This window comes from Canis lupus, chromosome 9, assembly GCF_011100685.1.
Source record: "Canis lupus familiaris isolate Mischka breed German Shepherd chromosome 9, alternate assembly UU_Cfam_GSD_1.0, whole genome shotgun sequence".
NCBI classification, from domain to species: Eukaryota; Metazoa; Chordata; class Mammalia; order Carnivora; family Canidae; genus Canis; species Canis lupus.
In genome coordinates, this window is record NC_049230.1 from 22,695,387 (window position 1) to 22,713,387 (window position 18,001).

General features: G+C 54.5%; 2 protein-coding genes across 6 annotated transcripts; one reads left to right on the forward strand and one right to left on the reverse strand.

Annotated features, from left to right (window-relative positions):
* Positions 1–425: 425 nt before the first annotated feature.
* On the reverse strand, positions 426–8,991 carry GRB7 (growth factor receptor bound protein 7). Of its 5 annotated transcripts, none has more exons than XM_038547418.1 (15): positions 8,780–8,991; positions 4,669–4,825; positions 4,410–4,563; positions 4,067–4,223; positions 3,818–3,939; positions 3,651–3,728; positions 3,207–3,344; positions 2,756–2,866; positions 2,474–2,572; positions 2,125–2,205; positions 1,908–2,024; positions 1,512–1,566; positions 1,293–1,380; positions 1,094–1,187; positions 426–944 (listed from the first exon to the last, which is right to left on the reverse strand). In XM_038547418.1, the coding sequence occupies exons 2-15, from the start codon at positions 4,818–4,820 to the stop codon at positions 798–800; spliced, it is 1,593 nt and encodes a 530-aa protein (XP_038403346.1). In that variant the 5' UTR covers positions 4,821–4,825; positions 8,780–8,991; the 3' UTR covers positions 426–797. The 5 variants fall into 5 exon arrangements, with proteins under 5 accessions (XP_038403346.1, XP_038403344.1, XP_038403348.1 ...); XM_038547416.1 differs by lacking the exon at positions 8,780–8,991 and adding an exon at positions 8,511–8,611; XM_038547420.1 differs by lacking the exon at positions 8,780–8,991 and adding an exon at positions 7,228–7,470.
* A 6,566-nt stretch (positions 8,992–15,557) lies between these two features.
* On the forward strand, positions 15,558–17,000 carry MIEN1 (migration and invasion enhancer 1). Its single transcript, XM_038547422.1, has 4 exons — positions 15,558–15,718; positions 15,821–15,918; positions 16,366–16,442; positions 16,530–17,000. Exons 1-4 carry the CDS (start codon positions 15,630–15,632, stop codon positions 16,611–16,613), a joined length of 348 nt encoding a protein of 115 aa, XP_038403350.1. The 5' UTR covers positions 15,558–15,629; the 3' UTR covers positions 16,614–17,000.
* Positions 17,001–18,001: the final 1,001 nt, after the last annotated feature.

The window sequence follows — 18,001 nt, forward strand, 5'->3', positions numbered from 1 at the left end:
GGGAGAGGTAGTGGGCTACGTGTCCGGGGATGGTAGATGCATAACAGCATGGTTACAGGACTCATCCCAGCAGTTGGGCCAGGACTTGCAGAAGGCCCCTGCTGTGGAACTCAGCTCCTGCTCCCAGGCCTGTTAGAGTTACCTCCATGGCTTTAGGCCCTGTCAGGAGATCTCATCTGGATGACAATCCCTTAAACATGGCATTCATTAAACAAGAAATTACTGGGCAGTCACTATGGGCCAGGCTCCCTGCTGGACACTGGAGACTCTCAGGTGACCAAGACCACCCTGCCTTCAAGAAACATCCAGGCTGGAGGATACATGGCCCTGACCTACCTGACACATTCACCAAGGCCTGGTGCCCTCATCTCCCACTCCCCTTCTCTACCCCAGCTAGCCAGCTCTTGCCAGACAGAACCCATGGGTGTATCAAAAAATAGTCTTTATTGTAACGAGTATAAAACAGAGCAGATCAACTGGCCTCTCAGTCTGTACAAAGTGTGGGGCTTAAGACCACCTGGGCTGCCCCCATTACTCCCATAATGCCCTGCCCCAGAGCAGTGCCCAGGAGCTCCATGGAGGGGAGGGCCACCCCAAGTACTTTTTCTTAAGGAGAGAGATTGGGGGTGGGGGAGCACTTTCTGCCTGAGGGAGGCAAAGGATTGAGTAGAAAACTCTCTGGAGTAGAGTTGCCCTCCAGTTATTCATGGGCCTGTCCGTACCTTCTGTACCCTCCAAGTCCACTTTATGAGCACAGGGACCAGTGGCCAGCCTGGAACGGGCTGAGACACATGCCGTCAGAGGGCCACACGAGTACAGCAGTGGCGTAGCAAACACGGCAGGATGCCCCGGTTCAGCTGGTGGAACTCCACGAGCTGCAACAGGTCCGTGAAGCGAGTCTGGCCATCATCCATGCTGAAGTACAGGCGGCCCTCCTCCTCACTCTGGGGGGAGCCACAGGGGATGGAAGGTCAGGAAGAGGCCGGAGGACTGAGGTCCCCAATGGTCATGCAGGGACAAAAGAGAGAGCAAGAGACCCCAGACACAGTGGGGGCTGGAGAGCTTCTTGATGAGGAGGACAGGGATTACTCACCGGGAGAATAAGATAATGCTTGACCTTCTGCAGGTGGCACAAAGAGAGGACAAAGCCCTGTGGGTTCCTTTGACTCTCTCGGACCAGGAACAGGCTGCCGGGAGACAGGGCAACATTACCCGAGGACACACAGCTGCCACCTTGACACAGGGTGTCTCCTATCTCTGGATCTGTTGGCCTGCTCAGCCCGGCCCCTTACCCGTCCACCAGGCCCTGCTGCCCGATGAGCCGCTGGCTCTCCTCTCGAGAAATGCGTCCATGGAACCAGGGTTGGGTGCGGTGGATGGCTGGAATTGGGGGAGGCAGAAGGGTGGTCACTCTGGGGAGGAGACCCCCCCCCATACTAGCGACCTCTACCAGGAATGCTCAGAGAAGCCATGGCAGCCCCCACCCCTGGAGATGCTGGGTGCTCACCTACCTGCACTAAGGCTCGTACCAGAGCCTGGGGTGGGCAGGCTGAGACGATGGTTCTTCTGTAGAACAATGGGGAACACAGGGGATCAGGACATGACTGGAGGGCTACCTGGCACCTCAAGAATATAGAGCCCCTTTCCACACCTGGGGAACTGCCTTACTCCTCTCTTTCTCCCATACCATGGAAACCCACATCTTGGAGAGGCACACCTGGGGGGCTCAGCAAGTTAAGCATCTGACTCTTGATTTCGGCTCAGGTCATGATCTCAGGGTCATGAGATCGAGCCCCAGGCTGGGAGCCTAAGATTCTCTCTCTCCCTCTTCCTCAGCCCCCACCCCTTCAAAGCACATGGAGAGGAGTTCCCCCGTACAAACATGCAGATGGGTGCAGGCCCCTCACCCTCCAGGCCTGGGCCTCCTCCAGAGCTGCACTCAGAGCTTCCCGGGGGTTCTCAATGACACGCCCAGCATGGCCAGAGAAGTCCATGGCCACCAGGGTGTTATCAGAGACACTCCTCTGTAGATGGCATAGGATGGGGAGGAGTCAGAACAGGGCCCATGTATCCCCAGGATGGGGCCTGGGTGCCCACTCCCAGCTACTGCCCCTGTGCACTTACCAAAGGTGGAGAGCCCACACAGGATGGACGCAGGTGGCGAGACTGTGCCTGCTGATAATTCTTATACAGCTGCGCCCCATACTGCAGGTGGAGGGAGAAAGAGAGCCTGAGGTCGAGCAACTGCTGTGAAACCCCCATATGCCAGAACTTCCCAAGACCAAGACTGTATCTCTGCCTTGGATAAGGAGCTTTCTGGAGCCAAAGTCAGGACTCTGGCCTTGGACCAGGCATACTGAGAGAGCAAGGCTACAATACCCCCTCATTCCTGAGAGGAGACTTATAATTCCTCCTTCATGCCAGAGGGCCCAGGGGGTGGGGCCAGCCCCCCATGCCCCTCCCAGAGTCCCACCTTGAAGAGGCGGAATGCTGCTAACCAGCAGGTGCGGCTCTGCTCATCCTCGCTGCAGAAGACCCGCAGCCCCTTATGGCCGTTTCGAAGCTTGTTCGGCTGTAGGGAGAGGAAACCGGCTGGTCCCATATCTTCCATTAGGACCAGGTGCCTGCCTCTGTGGGGCAGGGCAAGGTGCAGGGAGAGGAGTCTGGGTATCCCAGATGGAGATCAGAAGCCCTAGGTAGGATCCTGGGCCCTGAGTACCTGCCATTCCCTCCCAGGCCCAGCCATGGTCTTTACCTTGATACAGAAGCCGAAGTCTGTGGGCATCCCATAGAGCTTGCGGCCCTCGGTCACCACATACACATTGGACTCATTCACGTCTGCTACATACTGCAGGTGCCTCGGGTCCTATGTGGCACAAGTAGGCAGGACTTGTTACAGGCAGACCCTATTCCCTTACTATTGTCCCCATAAGCCAGGTGAGGAGATTTCAGAGAGGAGCAGATAAGTGCCCCAGGTCACACAGCAAATAGAAGTAGAGCCAGGACTCAGATTCAGTTCCACCTGCCTTTCCCACTACCTTCCTGGGGTAGGTGAGTCAGGAGGGAAAGAGGAGCAGCTGAGGGTCTCAGGTCCCAAGGGGAGAAAGATCCAGGAGTTCCAACAGGGAAGAGACAACAGATAACTCCTAGAAGGACCGGGAAGGGGATATCCTAGGGGCAGAGGCTGTCAACCCTCAAGACCTCACCTTGGAGGTGCCCTTGGTGGAGTAATAGAGGCCAGACCGGCGCAGGAAGCAGAAGAAGCGTTTCCAAAGCTTCCGTCCTGACCCTCGAAGCTGCAGGAAGCCCTGGATCTCTGGGAAGCTGCCTGCATTCAGGAAGTTCTGAGGCCAGAAGAGAGCAGGAAGAGGGTGAGAGGCCAAGAGGGAGACAAGGGAGACACACACACACACACACACACACACACACACACACAGCTTCAGAAGAGAAGGTGCTCCACATGCATTTATTGTTCCATTTCACAGACCAAGAAACTGACACTCAGCCAGGAAGGAGGGACTTGTCCAGTCACCTGGGACTGTGCGAGGCTCCCCACCACATAGAGGGAGGCACAATGCTTGAGGACCAAAAAAGCAATAGGCGATCCTGGGGAATCATGAATATGCCATGGAATGGGGGTGTCCCTTTACCTGGATAAGGTCTTCGTGGGATAGGCCTGTGTGTGCGTCCACACAGCTGGAGACCATCTTTTCTGGGAACAGGGAGTGCTGGGGGGAAGAGTCAGGAATCAGGGACGATGGGCCCAGGCTGGGGGCCCGGGTGTCCCAGTGCCCAGACGCCCTTCACACACACTCACCGGAGAGCTCTTGAACAGTTCGTACTTAGCGAAGTTCTTCCGGAAGACAAAGCGGCTGTCTCCCCCAATGGGCCAGGCAGCCTGCACTTCCACCACGGACTCATGGTCCTCCAAGCCCCGCTCTGGAGTCAAGGGCCGAAAGCAGTGGTCAGCGGACACCAGACAGGCCTCCCAGGGGGGCTACCTGCCTAGCCCAAAGTGTGAAGCATTGCCTCCCTGCCCGAGACAGCCCCTGGCACCCCAACTCACCTAGTGCTAGATGGGGGTGGCACTCCACCAGCCCCCAGTTTTCATCACTCAGGGCATGAGCTCTCTGCACCAGCATTTCACACACGTAGCGGGCTGTAGCACCTGCCGCCACCTCCACAGACCGGCAGGCCCCATCTTCACTGTACACCTTTACTACCTGCACCCCAGGAATTGCAGGTGACTTGAGGAAGGGTGAAGGGGGGTTATTTCCCTTCCCCTGCCTGCTATATCCTCAGGGACTCCTGACTGAATTTCCCTCCCCCCTCCAGGGAGGGGGCACCCTACCCGCCTCAGTCCCATAGCACCCCCATATCCCTGCCTTCTCTCTCCCAAGACAACTCACATGGGGGCAGCTGGCATCTCGAGGGAGCAGCCCCCTTGCACCAGAGGACCCCCCAAGAATGGGGGTCTGTGAAGGAGGACTGCAGAGCTCAGGGAAGGGGTTGGGGATGGAAGGCAGAGAGGTTGACCGTAGCTCTTCCTCTCGAAGAAGATTCCTGTGGCCCGAGGTGGGGGATGGGGAGAGAATTTGTTGACTTACCCAACACTGACTGCCCCCCCCCCCCCACCAGCCCCTTCTCAGCTCCATCACCGCATTGTACCTGCTGGTCGGAATGGGCAGAGGCTGGGACCTCTTCACTTCCCCAGGCAGAGGAGCATCGGGAGGTGGGGGAGTCCCAGGAGGGGTCCCAGGAGCCAAGTACAGGTCTTCTGGGGAGCTGCTGAGATGAGGTGGAGACAGACCCAGCTCCATAACATCTAAGGGAGAAGAGGTGACTGAAAGCAGCTGCTCGTGTGCCCTTGTCCTGCAGAGAAGGGCCAAGTGGACCCAGACCTCCAGACTTCACACCGCTGTAAAGGTACCCCTCCGAGTTGACACGGCACCTTACTGCTCCCCCTCTAACTGGAGTTTCCCTGGAACCTTTGGGGAAGGGTAGCATGAGCCCATTTACAAGAAGGGGACATCAAGTCCCTAAGAAGGAAGCATCCTTGCCCCCATCACAGGTGAGTCAATGAGTGGAACTTTGATGGAACTTTGTTGTTTTGACTCCAAATCTAATGCTCTTCTGTTGGCCCCACATTGCTCAGGGGAAGAGCTAAGAGGGTACCCCCGCACACACCAGCTGGGCAGCAGCAACAGACTCCATGACCCACATACGGTCGAGGCTGACTCTGTCTCTGAGCTTGCCCCGAGCATGGGACACTCACTCCTCTGGGCTTTGCCCCGGGTTTTTCCAGTGCTTTGTTGCCAGATCTAGTTGCCAGAGCCTGTTGTGGCAACGCCTGCCCAAGTGCTGAGTGATGGCCAGAAGGGGAGAAGGAGGTGGAAAAGGACAGGAACCAGGAGGGCAGGAGGCAGACTCAGACAGGACTAGCCTGGGGACCCTTGCCCCAGCAGCCCCTAAACCTTGCGTGCCCTCTCCAGACTCCTCCTCCTGCCCAACTTTCCTGAAGCCCCAATGCCAAAGTCACCTCCTCTGAGCAGCCTTCCTGGATTTTCCGCCTTCAGACTGAAGGGCTCCCTCTCTGCACTGGCCTCTGTGCCAATGAAGCGCACCTGTTTTGTCCACCCACTGGTCTGGAGCCACCCAGCACTCCCGGGCAGGGCCAGAGTCTCACCCACGTCCTAGCACCCACAGGTGCTGCAGAGGAGGGCAAGTGAGGACAGGAGAGCAGAGGCAAAGATGCCCACTGGGGACAGAGGCAGCACAGACCCCTCTGGCAGGGCTAGAACCTGGGAGGACCTGGGAGAACCTGAGACCTAGGCCAGTGCCTTGAGGCAGCCTGCAGCACCTGGCAATGGAGCAGGCCCCTGACCCTTAAGTGAGGGGATCTGGGGGACAGGTGAGTCAGGGTGGGGCGGGACAGCACTGCCTGGGGCTCTCTATTCAACCTTGACTCATCTGCACGACTTCCTGGCTTAGGAGAAACACAAACAGCCCTGCCTCAACCCACCTCCGGCCCCTCCCGCCCCCAACCTTGACAGCCTGGGAGGAATGGGGGAGGCTCAGGGCAGGGACAGGTGGGGGGGGGGGTGGAGATGTGGGGCCCGCAGCTCCTCTGACATCATCTTCTCCTCCCCACCCTTGGCCCGCCTCCAGTCTGGGTGGGACCTGCAACCTGCCCTGGGGTCCCTCAGTCTCCACCCAGCCCAGGAGCCCCCTCTCCCAAGGAGAGAAAAAGGCCTGGCTAGGATTCAAAGGCCCATCTGGATTAGAGCCGACCTCCCAGTGATGCCCTCACTCACCCAAAGAAACCGCGCAGTGCTCCCTATCCCGTCTGGGGCCTACCAGGTTTTCATTCTGCTGCTGCGTTGCCCCACCCCTGGCACCCAGGACTCAGGGGGCCCAGAAGACTCATCTATATCAACCCTGGGGGATGAGGGTCCTAACACACTCTGCGGTGTCCTGGCCAGAGGGGTACTACAGGTACAGGAGGAGCAAGACACCTGAGAGGACAGACACAGACAGGCAGACAAGGAAAGGCCAGGAGGGAGTGGCAGGGAGGGCGCTCAGGGTCCTTTGGGGAAGGGCAAGACACATCCACCAGTGAGCGTCAACAGACACCAGAATATCGACAAGCCACAATGTCCCCACTCCCATCCCATCTCTCCTCTGGCAACTAGTCCTGATGACTTCACTCCAGGAAGACAGGGGGTTGGTGGGGGGAGGCTGCAGGGAAGCCAGAGACCAAAGTAGGGTCCCACTCCATCCCAGAAGGAAGAGGAATCGGGGCAGTGTTTGGGCAGGGTGACCGGAGTAGATTTAAATCAGCATTGGATGGGAGTCTGGCCTTAGAGAGCTGGAGGGCCACTGAAGACTTGGGTTTGGCCTCCTGATCCCTCCACCTTGCCCTCCAGACCCTTCTAAGGCAAGAGAATGGGGCGGTCAGCACCAAATAGATGGGATGGGAAGAGAACCAGATCCTAGCTGTCGGGGTCGGGAACCCCCTCCCAAGAGACCTGAACCATTCAAACTGCGGCCCTAGGCCCAGCGGCTTCTGCTGAAGAAACCGACCCCCCAAATCTATCAGCCCCCCCCACTACAACTCCAAACAGAGGCTTCCCCAACGGCCTCTCCTGCCCCGCGGCTGCGGCCCCACCCTCCGGCCCGCCCTCCCAGCCTGCAGTCTCCTTGTTTACTTCCTGAATCCTGCCCCACCTGGCGGGCCCCAAGGGCGGGTGGCAGGGCCCAGTATTAGGGCCCAGAGAAAACAAGGCCACCAGGAGGGGGAGGGGCCAGCGCGGCCGAGGCCTGGGCTGGGGACCAGCAGGTGGCGGGAAGCCCCCGCGTGGCCCAGCACTCCACGCCCCGCCCCCGGCGGGATGTATATGGGGAGGGAGGGCTCAGCCTTCGGGGTTCTGAGGGTGCCGGAGGGCCCAAGCGAGGAGGCGGGAAACCCCCAGGTGACCCGGAGCCGAGGGAGGGCCCAGGACCGAGGCCCCGCCCACTCCCTCACTCTGGGGGGAAAAAACACCCAATGGGAAAAGGAGGGGGGGTGAGCTTTCTTAAAGTTTAATTTGGGAAGAATGCTAGATTGTGTCTGCGGAGTTAATCATTACAGGCGCTTGCCTTCACGGAGGGCTCCCCAGCAGGACCGGGGGCGGGAGAGGGGGAGCAGAGTCCAGGACGCGCCCACCCAGAGGGGCCATTCTTGGCGGGGGGGGGGGAGGCCCGCCAAGGGCGGACAGGTGCATTCTCCATCCCCTTCGGGTGTCGGGGAGACCGAGACTCGGGGCTTTCTCCAAACACTGCCCCCCGCCCCCACACGCGCACACACACCTTCCTAGGCCCCCCGGCGCTGCGGCCCCCCAGCCTCCGAGCCTCCGAGCCTCATCCCGACGCCAGGAGGGACCCCCGGGCCTGCCCCGCCCCCACCTTCCCTTCCTAGGGCGGGACCCGGTGCTTTGAGCCGGCAAACAATCCCGAGGCCGAGCTCTAGCAGTTTAGAGGATGGATGCCTCTCCTCTGCTGCCCTCCTCACTGGGGGCGCCCCCTACCCCCACCCTCCCACCCCCGCGGAGACGGCAGTCTTGGGAGCCTTGGGAAACGGGTAACAGGAGGCTGAGCAAGGAATGACTCGGGGCAGCCCTCGGGCTCCGGCCCCCGCTCCTCGCTCTCCTCCCGGGCAGGTGGGGAGGGGCTAATTTCAGCGGGAAAGCGGCGTCTCCCGGAGGAGAGGATCGGATCTTCCCTCCCCATCCCCATCAGCTGCTTTTTGTCCGGGGGCCAGAGGGAGGCCGGCAAAGGGGAGGAAATGAGAACAGGGAATGAAAACAGGGAGAGACAGGCAGATGGTGAGGTAGGGGCGGGATGTGGGAGACTGGAGAAAGGAAGCGAGGCGGCCAGAGTAACACAGCAGGAGGCGGGATCTTTCCATAGTGACTCCGGGACCTGCCGCTGCCCCCCACCCTCAAGATGAAGTGCCCCTCTTGGGTCCTTACCTGGACCCTGGACGTAGGAACACTTGGCTGGGGCCACTGGTTTAGGGAGGGAGACGCCAGGCCCTTAACTACCTGTCCCCCTCCTGCGCCCGCCCTTGGCCTGACATCACTGGGGGGGGGGGGGGACAGGAGGGGGAGCCAGGCGGCCGCCCGTCCGCCCACCTGGGCGACCTGCCAGCCCCTGGCCCTGACACGGGCACAGCCTGGGGCCCTGTTGCGGCTGGGGGTGGGGGCAGGCTGTCGGCTGGGACCGATCTTGGTCACCTTACCTGGAGGAGCCCCAGGAGGAGTAGCAGGACACGGGGTCCGAAGTCTGGTTCTGTCTAGGGACCCCAGATACCTGGGCTTGATTTCAAATCCACTCCCTCTTCTCTACAGGTGCTAGGAGGGTGTCCCGACTTTGGAGTAGAAGTGAGGGTTGGGGGAGGGAGAGCCCTGTGTGTCCAGGCTCCTGGCCCAAGGAGACTAAAATTATCTTGGGCAGGTGGGGGCGGGGCCTGGGGGAGAAGCTAGGGAGGAGGAACCCTAGGAGGAGGGGCGGGGACTCCCTGACACTCGACGCTGGCTGGGATTGTTTTTGCCCTTCTCAGCCCGGTAGCAGGTGCCAGGGGAGAGGCAGGGAAGACAGCGGAGCTGAGAAGCCTCAAGAGCAAAGATCTAGAGCCCTCGTGACGTGGGAGGGAGGGACTGGGAGCTGGAAGGTGAGGGGATAAGGCGCTCACCCTTCCTCATGCTCCTCACCAAATGGGGTCTGCTCGTAGGCCACACGAGGGGGGCTGCTTGCGACTCTAGATCCCACCTGATGGGGCAAGGAACACTCAGCAAAAGAGGGAAGCCAGCCAGAAGGGTGTCCAGCAACAGGGTCTGCCCCTTGACTGCCAGCCACAGTGCTACCACCCAGCTTGCACCCTGGCCCTCAGAGGCACCCAGAGTATGATTGCTGATCTTTGCAAAGTCCAGGGGTCTCAGCTTCATCTGAAATCGAAGGGGTTCGGCAGAGTCTTATGGTGAGAGGAGTGATCTGGGGAAAGATCTGGCCAGGTGCCAGAAGACTCCCCTTTGAGCGATCACTTTAGCTCTCTGCTTCAACATTAGGCAAACCCAAGGGTCAAGCCTGGAAGGCCAGAGATCCAAGGCAGTGGCCACCTCCCAACCTGAAGTGGGTGACAGGTGGGTAAACAAACAGTCTTCAGGGTGATAAGAGGTCTGGGAGTGGCTTTAGCCTCCACTTTCTCCAAATGGGGTTTTCCTCGAAAAAACAGTATGAGTGGACCAAGCAAAGAAGTGGGAGAGGGGGGACAGCTGGGTGGCTCAGCGGTTCAGTGCCTGCCTTCGGCTCAGGGAGTGATCCTGGAGTCCCTGGATCGAGTCCCACATTGGGCTCCCTGCATGGAGTCTGCTTCTCCCTCTGCCTGTGTCTCTGCCTCTGTGTGTGTATGTGTCTCATAATAAATAAATAAAGGGGATCCCTGGGTGGCGCAGCGGTTTGGCGCCTGCCTTTGGCCCAGGGCGCGATCCTGGAGACCAGGGATCGAATCCCACGTCGGGCTCCCGGTGCATGGAGCCTGCTTCTCCCTCTGCCTATGTCTCTGCCTCTCTCTCTCTCTCTCTCTGTGTGACTATCATAAAAAATAAATAAATAAATAAATAAATAAATAAATAAATAAATAAATAAATAAATAAATAAAATCTTAAAAAAAAAAGTGGGAAGGGGGTGAGGTCACTTGGGCCAAGGAGCAGCTTCTACAAAGCACAGGAGACAATACACTCAATTATTCCTTCTTTCATTCGATAATATTTGTTAAGTACCTACTATATGCCAGCCCCATGCTTGGTACTAGAGAAATAGTGAAGAGCAGGAAAAACCGACCCTGCCATTATCCTCATGCAGCCCTGTTGGGGAGACTGATGTTAATCAAAGAATCCCATGAGGAGCACCTGGGAGACTCACTCAGCTAAGTGATGGACTCTTGATTTTGGCTCAGGTCATGATCTCAGGGTTGTGAGATCAAGCCCCGTGTTGGGCTCCCTGCTGGGTGGTGGAGCCTGCTTCAGATTCTCCCATTCTCTCTCCCCTTCTGCCCTTCCTCTCTCTCAAAAGAAAAAAAAAAAAAAAAATCACACAAAAATAAGAAATGACAGGTGACAAGTATCTGGGAGAATGACTCACCCAGAGAGGTGGGAAAGCTTTCTTGGTAGAAGTGAGGAGCAAGCAGAGGAGAAACTGGAATAGGGAGAAAGTAAAGATGGGTGGGTGGGAATGTGGGGAGGAGGGTACCTTTCATGATGAGGAAACAAGTGCCAAAGCCCTTAGCGGGAGGGGACATGGCATGAGGGAGGCAGAGTGGGGTTGAGGAAGGAGAGGAGGCCACACTGGCAAACTCAAGCAGGTGTGGAGAAAGGCAAGTGCTTCGAACTCAGCCATGTTTCTGAGTGTGGCCTATGACCACCTGCTGCCATATCTCCTTAGGCTTGTAGAAAAAACAGATCCCTGGGCCCCTCCCCACCTACTGAATCTCAAGTCTCTGGGGCCCAGACACAGGAATGTGTGGTATTGACAAGCCCTCAGGTGGTTAAACCAGGTTTGAGAGCCATCCATCCTGTCTGTCCAGACAGGCAGGAACTATGGGCTGAGGCCAGACCCTGTGGTGTCTCTCTGGGCTTAAGTAGAGGCGCAGAGAAGCAGGCAGATTTCTATTTTGAAAAGATCGCTCTAGATGTTAAAGGATAGGGTTAGAGAGGGAAGCCAGATTCAGAAGGCTGAGTGCTATAGGATTCTATTTATATGGCTTTCTAAAAGGGGTGGAACTACCCCCCTGAGTGAGGAGTCTGTTTCTTCCTCTCCCTTTGCCCCTCTCCCACCTCCACTCCCTGCTTGTATTCTCTGCTCTCTCTCAAATAAATAAAATATTTTTTCTTTTTCTTTCTTTCTTTCTTTCTTTCTTTCTTTCTTTCTTTCTTTCTTTCTTCTTTCTTTTTTTTTTTTTTTTTTTAATGAAGGGAGTGGAACTATAAAGACAGAAAGCAGGAGCACCTGTGTGGCTCAGTTCATTAAGTATCTGCCTTGGGCTCAGGTCATGATCCCAGGGTCCTGGGATCTAGCCCTGCATGGGGCTCCCTGTTCAGTGGGGAGCCTGCTTCTCCCTCTCCCTCTGGCCCTCACCCCTGCTCATTCTCTCTCTCTCTCTCTTTCAAATAAATAAAATATTAAAAAAAAAAAACAGATCTAGGGGCAGGGAGGAGTATAGGAATTAACAGCAAAGGGCACAGGGACTTGTGAGACGGTAGTAGAGCTGTTCTGTATCTTTGTCATGGTGGTAGATATACAACAGTGTGTTAAGTAGGACTCACAGAAGGGTACACTGAAGAGGGCCAATTCATTTTTTTTTTTTTTAATTTATTTATGATAGGCACACAGTGAGAGAGAGAGGCAGAGACACAGGCAGAGGGAGAAGCAGGCTCCATGCACCGGGAGCCCGACATGGGATTCGATCCCGGGTCTCCAGGATCACGCCCTGGGCCAAAGGCAGGCGCTAAACCGCTGCGCCACCCAGGGATCCCAAGAGGGCCAATTCTATTGTCTGTATGTTATATCTGAAATTTTTAAAGAAAACAACAACAACAACAACAAATAGGTTTATAGATCAATGGAATAGATTCAAAAGTCCAAATATAAACCCTGACATTTCTGGTCAATTGATTTTTGACAGAGATACCAAGACAATTCAGTGGCAGAAAGATTAGTCTTTTCAATAAATGGTTCTGAGACAATCAACTATCCACATTCCAGAAGATGAATTTAGATCCTTATCTCACACAATCTACAAAGATTAACTCAAGATAAATCATAGACTTAAATGTAAAGGCTAAAGTAAAACTTCTGAAGAAACCAAGGGGAAAAAAATCTTTGTGACCTAAGTTAGGCAGAGATCTTGGATACAACAGCAAAAGCACAAGTGACAAAAGAAAAAAATTCAGCAAATTAGATGTCATCAAAATTAAAATTTTTTGCACTTTCAAAAGACATCACTAACTTATTAAAGGGGATCCCTGGGTAGCTCAGCGGTTGAGCATCTGCCTTTGGCCCAGGGCTTGATCCTGGAGTCCTGGGATCCAGTCCCACATCGGGCTCCCTGCAGGGAGCCCGCTTCTCCCTCTGTCTGTGTCTCTGCCTCTCTCTCTCTGTGTCTCTCATGAATAGATAAATAAAATCTTAAAAAAAGAAAAAAAAAAAAACTTGGTAAAGATGGGGAGGAAACATTTGGAAATCATATATCTGCTTAGGGACTTTGTATCCAGAATATATAAAGAACTCTTACAAATCAGTAATAAAGAAACAAACCAATTAAGAATGGGCAAAAATGGGGAGCCTGGGAGGCTCAGTCAGTTGAGCGGCTGAGGCTGACTCTTAGCTTCAGTTCAGGTCATGATCCGGGGACGTACAAAGGTCGTGAGATGGAGTCCCAGGTGGGCTCTGTGCTCCGTGGGGAGTCTGCTTGAGATTCTTTCCCTCATCCTTAGCCCCTCCCCCTGTTCACACTCTCACACGTGCCCACACTCTCCCAAATAAATATATAAATCTTTTTTTAAAAATGGGCGAAGAAAAAAATAAAATAATAAAATAAAATAAAAATGGGCAAAGAGGGGTGCCTGGGTGGTTCATTTGGTTAAGCCTCTGCCCTCGACTCAGGTCATGTTCCCAGAGACCTGGGATCAAGCCCGTAGGTGTTCCAGCTTCCGTGCTCAGCGGGGAACCTGCTTTTCCCTCTCCCTCTGTTGCTCCCCCTGCTTGTGTTCTCTAGCTTTCTGTCAAATGAATAAATAAAATCTCCTTTTAAAAAAGGCAAAAGATTTGAATAGATGTTTTTCTAAACAAGAGAGATGGATGGCTAATAAGCATATGAAAAGGTGCTCAACATCAGTAGTCATTAGAGAAATGCAAATTAAAACTATGGTGATGATATACCACCTCACACCCACCAGATAGCTATAATCAGAGACAGACAGTAAATGTTGATAAGGATATGGGTAAACAAATCCTCATATACTGCTGATGGGAATGTAAAATGGTACGGGCATTTTGGAGTAACAGTTTGGTCAGTTCTCAAAAAGTTAAACATAAACTTACCATGCAACCTAGCAATTCTACTCCTAGAGAAATTACAACACAGGTACATACAAAGACACATGAACATTCATAGCAGCCTTATTCAAAATAGCTAAAAACTGGGATCCCTGGGTGGCGCAGCGGTTTGGCGCTTGCCTTTGGCCCAGGGCGCGATCCTGGAGACCCGGGATCGAATCCCGCGTCGGGCTCTCGGTGCATGGAGCCTGCTTCTCCCTCTGCCTGTGTCTCTGCCTCTCTCTCTCACTGCATGCCTATCATAAATAAATAAAAAAAAAAATTAAAAAAAAAAAAAAAAAAACAAAATAGCTAAAAACTGTAAACAAATGACCATCAACTAGTATTGACTAGATTAACAAAATGTGGTATATCTATACAATGGGATACTGCTCAGCAACAAAAAGGAGCAAACTACCAGAACATGCTACAGCATGGACGAACCTCAAAAGCTTTATTCTGAATGAAAAAAGCCAGAAGCAAAAGACCATATATCATTTATAAGAAATGCCCAGAAAAGGCAAATTTATAGACAGAAAGCAGATGGATGGTTGTCTAGGGCTAGAGCTGGGAGCTGGGCTGCAAACAAGCAGGAGAGACCTTTAGAAATTCATGGAAAGGTTCTGTAACTGGATTGTAGTGATGGTGGCACATCAATCACTGAATCTGTTTAAAAATGTACCTTTTGGGTTTGTTTTTTGTTTTTTTTTTTAAGATTTATTTATTGGGATGCCTGGATGGCTCAGTGCATGATCCTGGAGTCCTGGGATCCATGGAATCCTGAGTCCTGCATCATGCTCCCTGCATGGAGTCTGCTTCTCCGTCTGCCTGTGTCTCTGTCTCTCTCTCTGTGTCTCTCATGAATAAATAAATAAATAAATAAATAAATAAATAAATAAATAAATAAATAAAACCTTTAAAAAATAAAAATAAAAAATTATTTACTTAAGGTGGGGAGGGGCAGAGGGAGAAAGAGAGTCTTAAGCAGATGCTTAAGCAGATGGCCACCCCTGCTGCAAATTGCCCCTGGCTGACGACAGCTAGCTCCCCGTGGACGTTACACGCCCTCCAGCCTCATAGCCAATGACTGGCTGCTACGGGTTACAGAAGTCTGGTCTTCTCACCTAAAGGGGACAGCCCAGCAGTGCAGTCAGGTTCTAGAGGCCCCTGGATCAGGCAAAAAAAAAAAAAAAAAAAGCCCTGCATCAGGGCTCAATTTCACGACCCTAAGATCACCACCTGAGATGCAAGCGAAAGTCAGTCGCTGAACTGACTGCGCCCCCAAAAAATGCAGGATTCGAAGAAATGGTAACGCAGATGACCTGTTAGGATATGACGGTGTAACTCCAGGGAGGAAAGAGGTAGCGAGCCTCCTTCAGAGTTGGAAAAGATAATAATGCCAGCGCAGGTCAGGATGAGATAGGGGAGGTGCAGGAACAGTGTGATGGGGGTGTAGAGCCTGAGGAGTGGGAGCCCCAAAGCCTAAGGTTCCTGAATGCAGGGGAGAGACAGTCACTGGCCCGTTATGCCTACAGCTTCGGAACCGAAGAGTCAGAAGTACTTGAGTGTTGACCGACGGGGTGGTTTAAAACGCCATCAGCATGTTAGCGAGAAACGGCGACTATTCCACACCATCAGCCAAGCCCAGGCCCTGGATCCGCTTACCCCATCATTTTCGCTTCCTTTTGTAAACTGGAGGGCGCTTTGCAACCTAAAATATTTCACGAGCGTATATAAGGCCGTGACATCCAGCGGACCCGAGGTGCGAGGCAAGCCCGGCGCTCTGAGAACGCAGTCCAGGTAAGGTGGCCCGGACCGCCCTGCTCAGCCTAGAGCCCTCCAACTGGGTACAGAGTAAGAAGTGCAGCGGTAGTCGTGGCCTGCAGGGGGCGCCCGGACGTAACGCTCGGCCCGCCCCCTCCCGCGGCCCCGCCCCGTCACGTGCTCGCGGCGTCGCGTCACACCCGGAAGCAGCGGCTGAAGCGGAGTCCGGAGCAATGAGCGGGGAGCCGGGGCCGACGTCTGAAGCGCCCCCTCCCGGGGAGATTGAGCCGGGTAGTGGGGTGCGCATCGTGGTGGAGTACTGGTGAGCGTCTCCAGCCTGTGGGGTGTCTGGACTGAACCGGGTGGGTCCACGGGAGGCCCCTCCCCCGAAACCCAAGCAGACCCCCAAGCATCTTGTTCCTAGTGAACCCTGCGGATTTGAGGCGACCTACCTGGAGCTGGCGAGTGCCGTGAAGGAGCAGTATCCTGGCATTGAGATCGAGTCGCGCCTGGGGGGCACAGGTGAGGCCCGCAGAACACCTGCTGAGTCAGTGTTCAAAAATCTCAACTCTACCACTTTTCTAGCCCTGGAATTGGCGGTCTTATAGTGTCCGGCACATAGTAAAATGTCCAGCCAACTCGAGGCCCCCTTTCCAAAGGTGGGGGGGACGGGGGGCACAGATGAAGCCTGTAGGGAAAGACGGGTCAGACTGCAGAAATGTAGGGTTGGAGGAGACGGATCCCTTGCCGGAGTTAGGAAGCCTGAGTTCAAAGTACACACAGGTAACGCCTCCCTGGGGTTTCTTTAGCCTCGAGTCAGGGTTGAGAAATGGCTCAGAGAACTAGTCTCTGGTGGGGCCGGTGGGGACACGAAGGAGCCTGCGTGAAGTCTGAAGAATAGGAGAGCCTCTCCTGATTCGCCTGTTCTCAGCATACAGTTCACTCACTGATTTATTTATTTAATACCAGGGGCCTTTGAGATCGAAATCAATGGACAGCTGGTGTTCTCCAAGCTGGAGAACGGGGGCTTTCCTTATGAGAAAGATGTAAGTATGTACAATGTCGGGAGGCCCCCGGTTCACCCGGCCCCTGCCAGGGTTGGATCATGCCATTCCACATTATCTGCCCTCTAGCTCATTGAGGCCATCCGAAGAGCCAGTAACGGAGAACCCCTAGAGAAGATCACAAACAGCCGTCCTCCCTGCGTCATCCTGTAACGACATGGGATTCTGGGTTCCTGCTCTGTTCTGGGGCCCAAGCCTTGGTCTCCCCTTTGGTCCTGCTGAGGGCCCCCCACTGCCTTTTTCCCCTCACTTGGGTCCCAGTAAGCTAAGAGACTCTGGCCTCCACTTTGTCCCTTTGGGTACCAGGATGGAATAGAAGCTGCTGTGGTCTTGGGGGTGGGAGAGAGAGACCTCCATGGACATTTCCACAGCCGCCTTATACCCCCTTCCCTGGATCAGTGCCCAAGAAAGTCTGCTCCCCGCTCCAGCTGTACTGATCAGATGCCACCAGGGTTCTAACCTCCCTTCCACTAGCCCTGGACAATGTCAGCAATTGGCAATAAAGTGGCACTACAAACACCTGTGCCAAACTAGTATGTATTTTTATGTTCAGTGTGTGTGTGGGGGGGGGGGGAAGGGTTGGTTGCACAGAGGCCAGCCCAGCCTTTATACCACCAGGGTGGCTATGCTGGGTGGGTGGGCTTTTTCTGGATAGTTATTCTGGTTCAGTCATCTCTTTCAAAGCCAAGGCAAAGAAAATGAGTCACACAGTAGACACTGCCTCTTCTTTCCCCTCCCCCTAAGAGTGGCCTTAGGAATTCATTTTTTCTTAACTAGAATGATCTGGTTGTCAGAGGGCTCTCAGATCAGAATCCCAACTCAAAGATTTCCCCCACAACCCCAAAGCCAGGAAACTGGGAGAATAGGCTCCTCATTCAAGCTTTCTCTATTCTTAACCATCCCTTCCAGGAAAATTTGACTTGACTGTAAGTTAGGAGGTGAGCGGTAAGGTTGGCACAGAGCCACCCCAGACTTAGGCTGGTACCCAGCTGTTTTCCAAAATATATTTGCAAATGGAGAAAGTGGGTGTGTAGAAAGGACACTCTTCCCCCAACACCGGGAGCCCACCCCCCTCCACAGTACCCACTCTCCCCGAATCCTTATTTCATCTTAAAAAAAAAAAGTAAAAACAAAACCAGAAAAGCACTCTGTACAAGGGCTGGATCTGGGTAGCTTTGCTGCTCCCGTCTTCCTGGGTGCAGAGCTAGGTCTCGGGGCCTCAGGGACAGTCTCTGAATGGGTGATCTTGTTCTAAGGCACTCACTCCCTTGGAGCTTCCTCCCCCCAGGGCCCAGCTCCTCTAAGTCCTTCCGTGTCATAGATCTGGAATAAGAAAACCAGGTACAGCTGCTCCCGCAGGTGAGGAGACTGGCGGTGGCATCCGTGGAACCCTGGAGTTGGCTGGGGCAGGGCTCCAAAGTCAGTCAAGACTCCCCAGTGCTGTCCCTTCTACCAACCAGGCTGGGCCCCTCTCGGCCACCTGGATTTTGGAGGGGGAAGGTAGGTTCCGGTGTGGCAGGATCCCCTGGATGTGGGCCAAG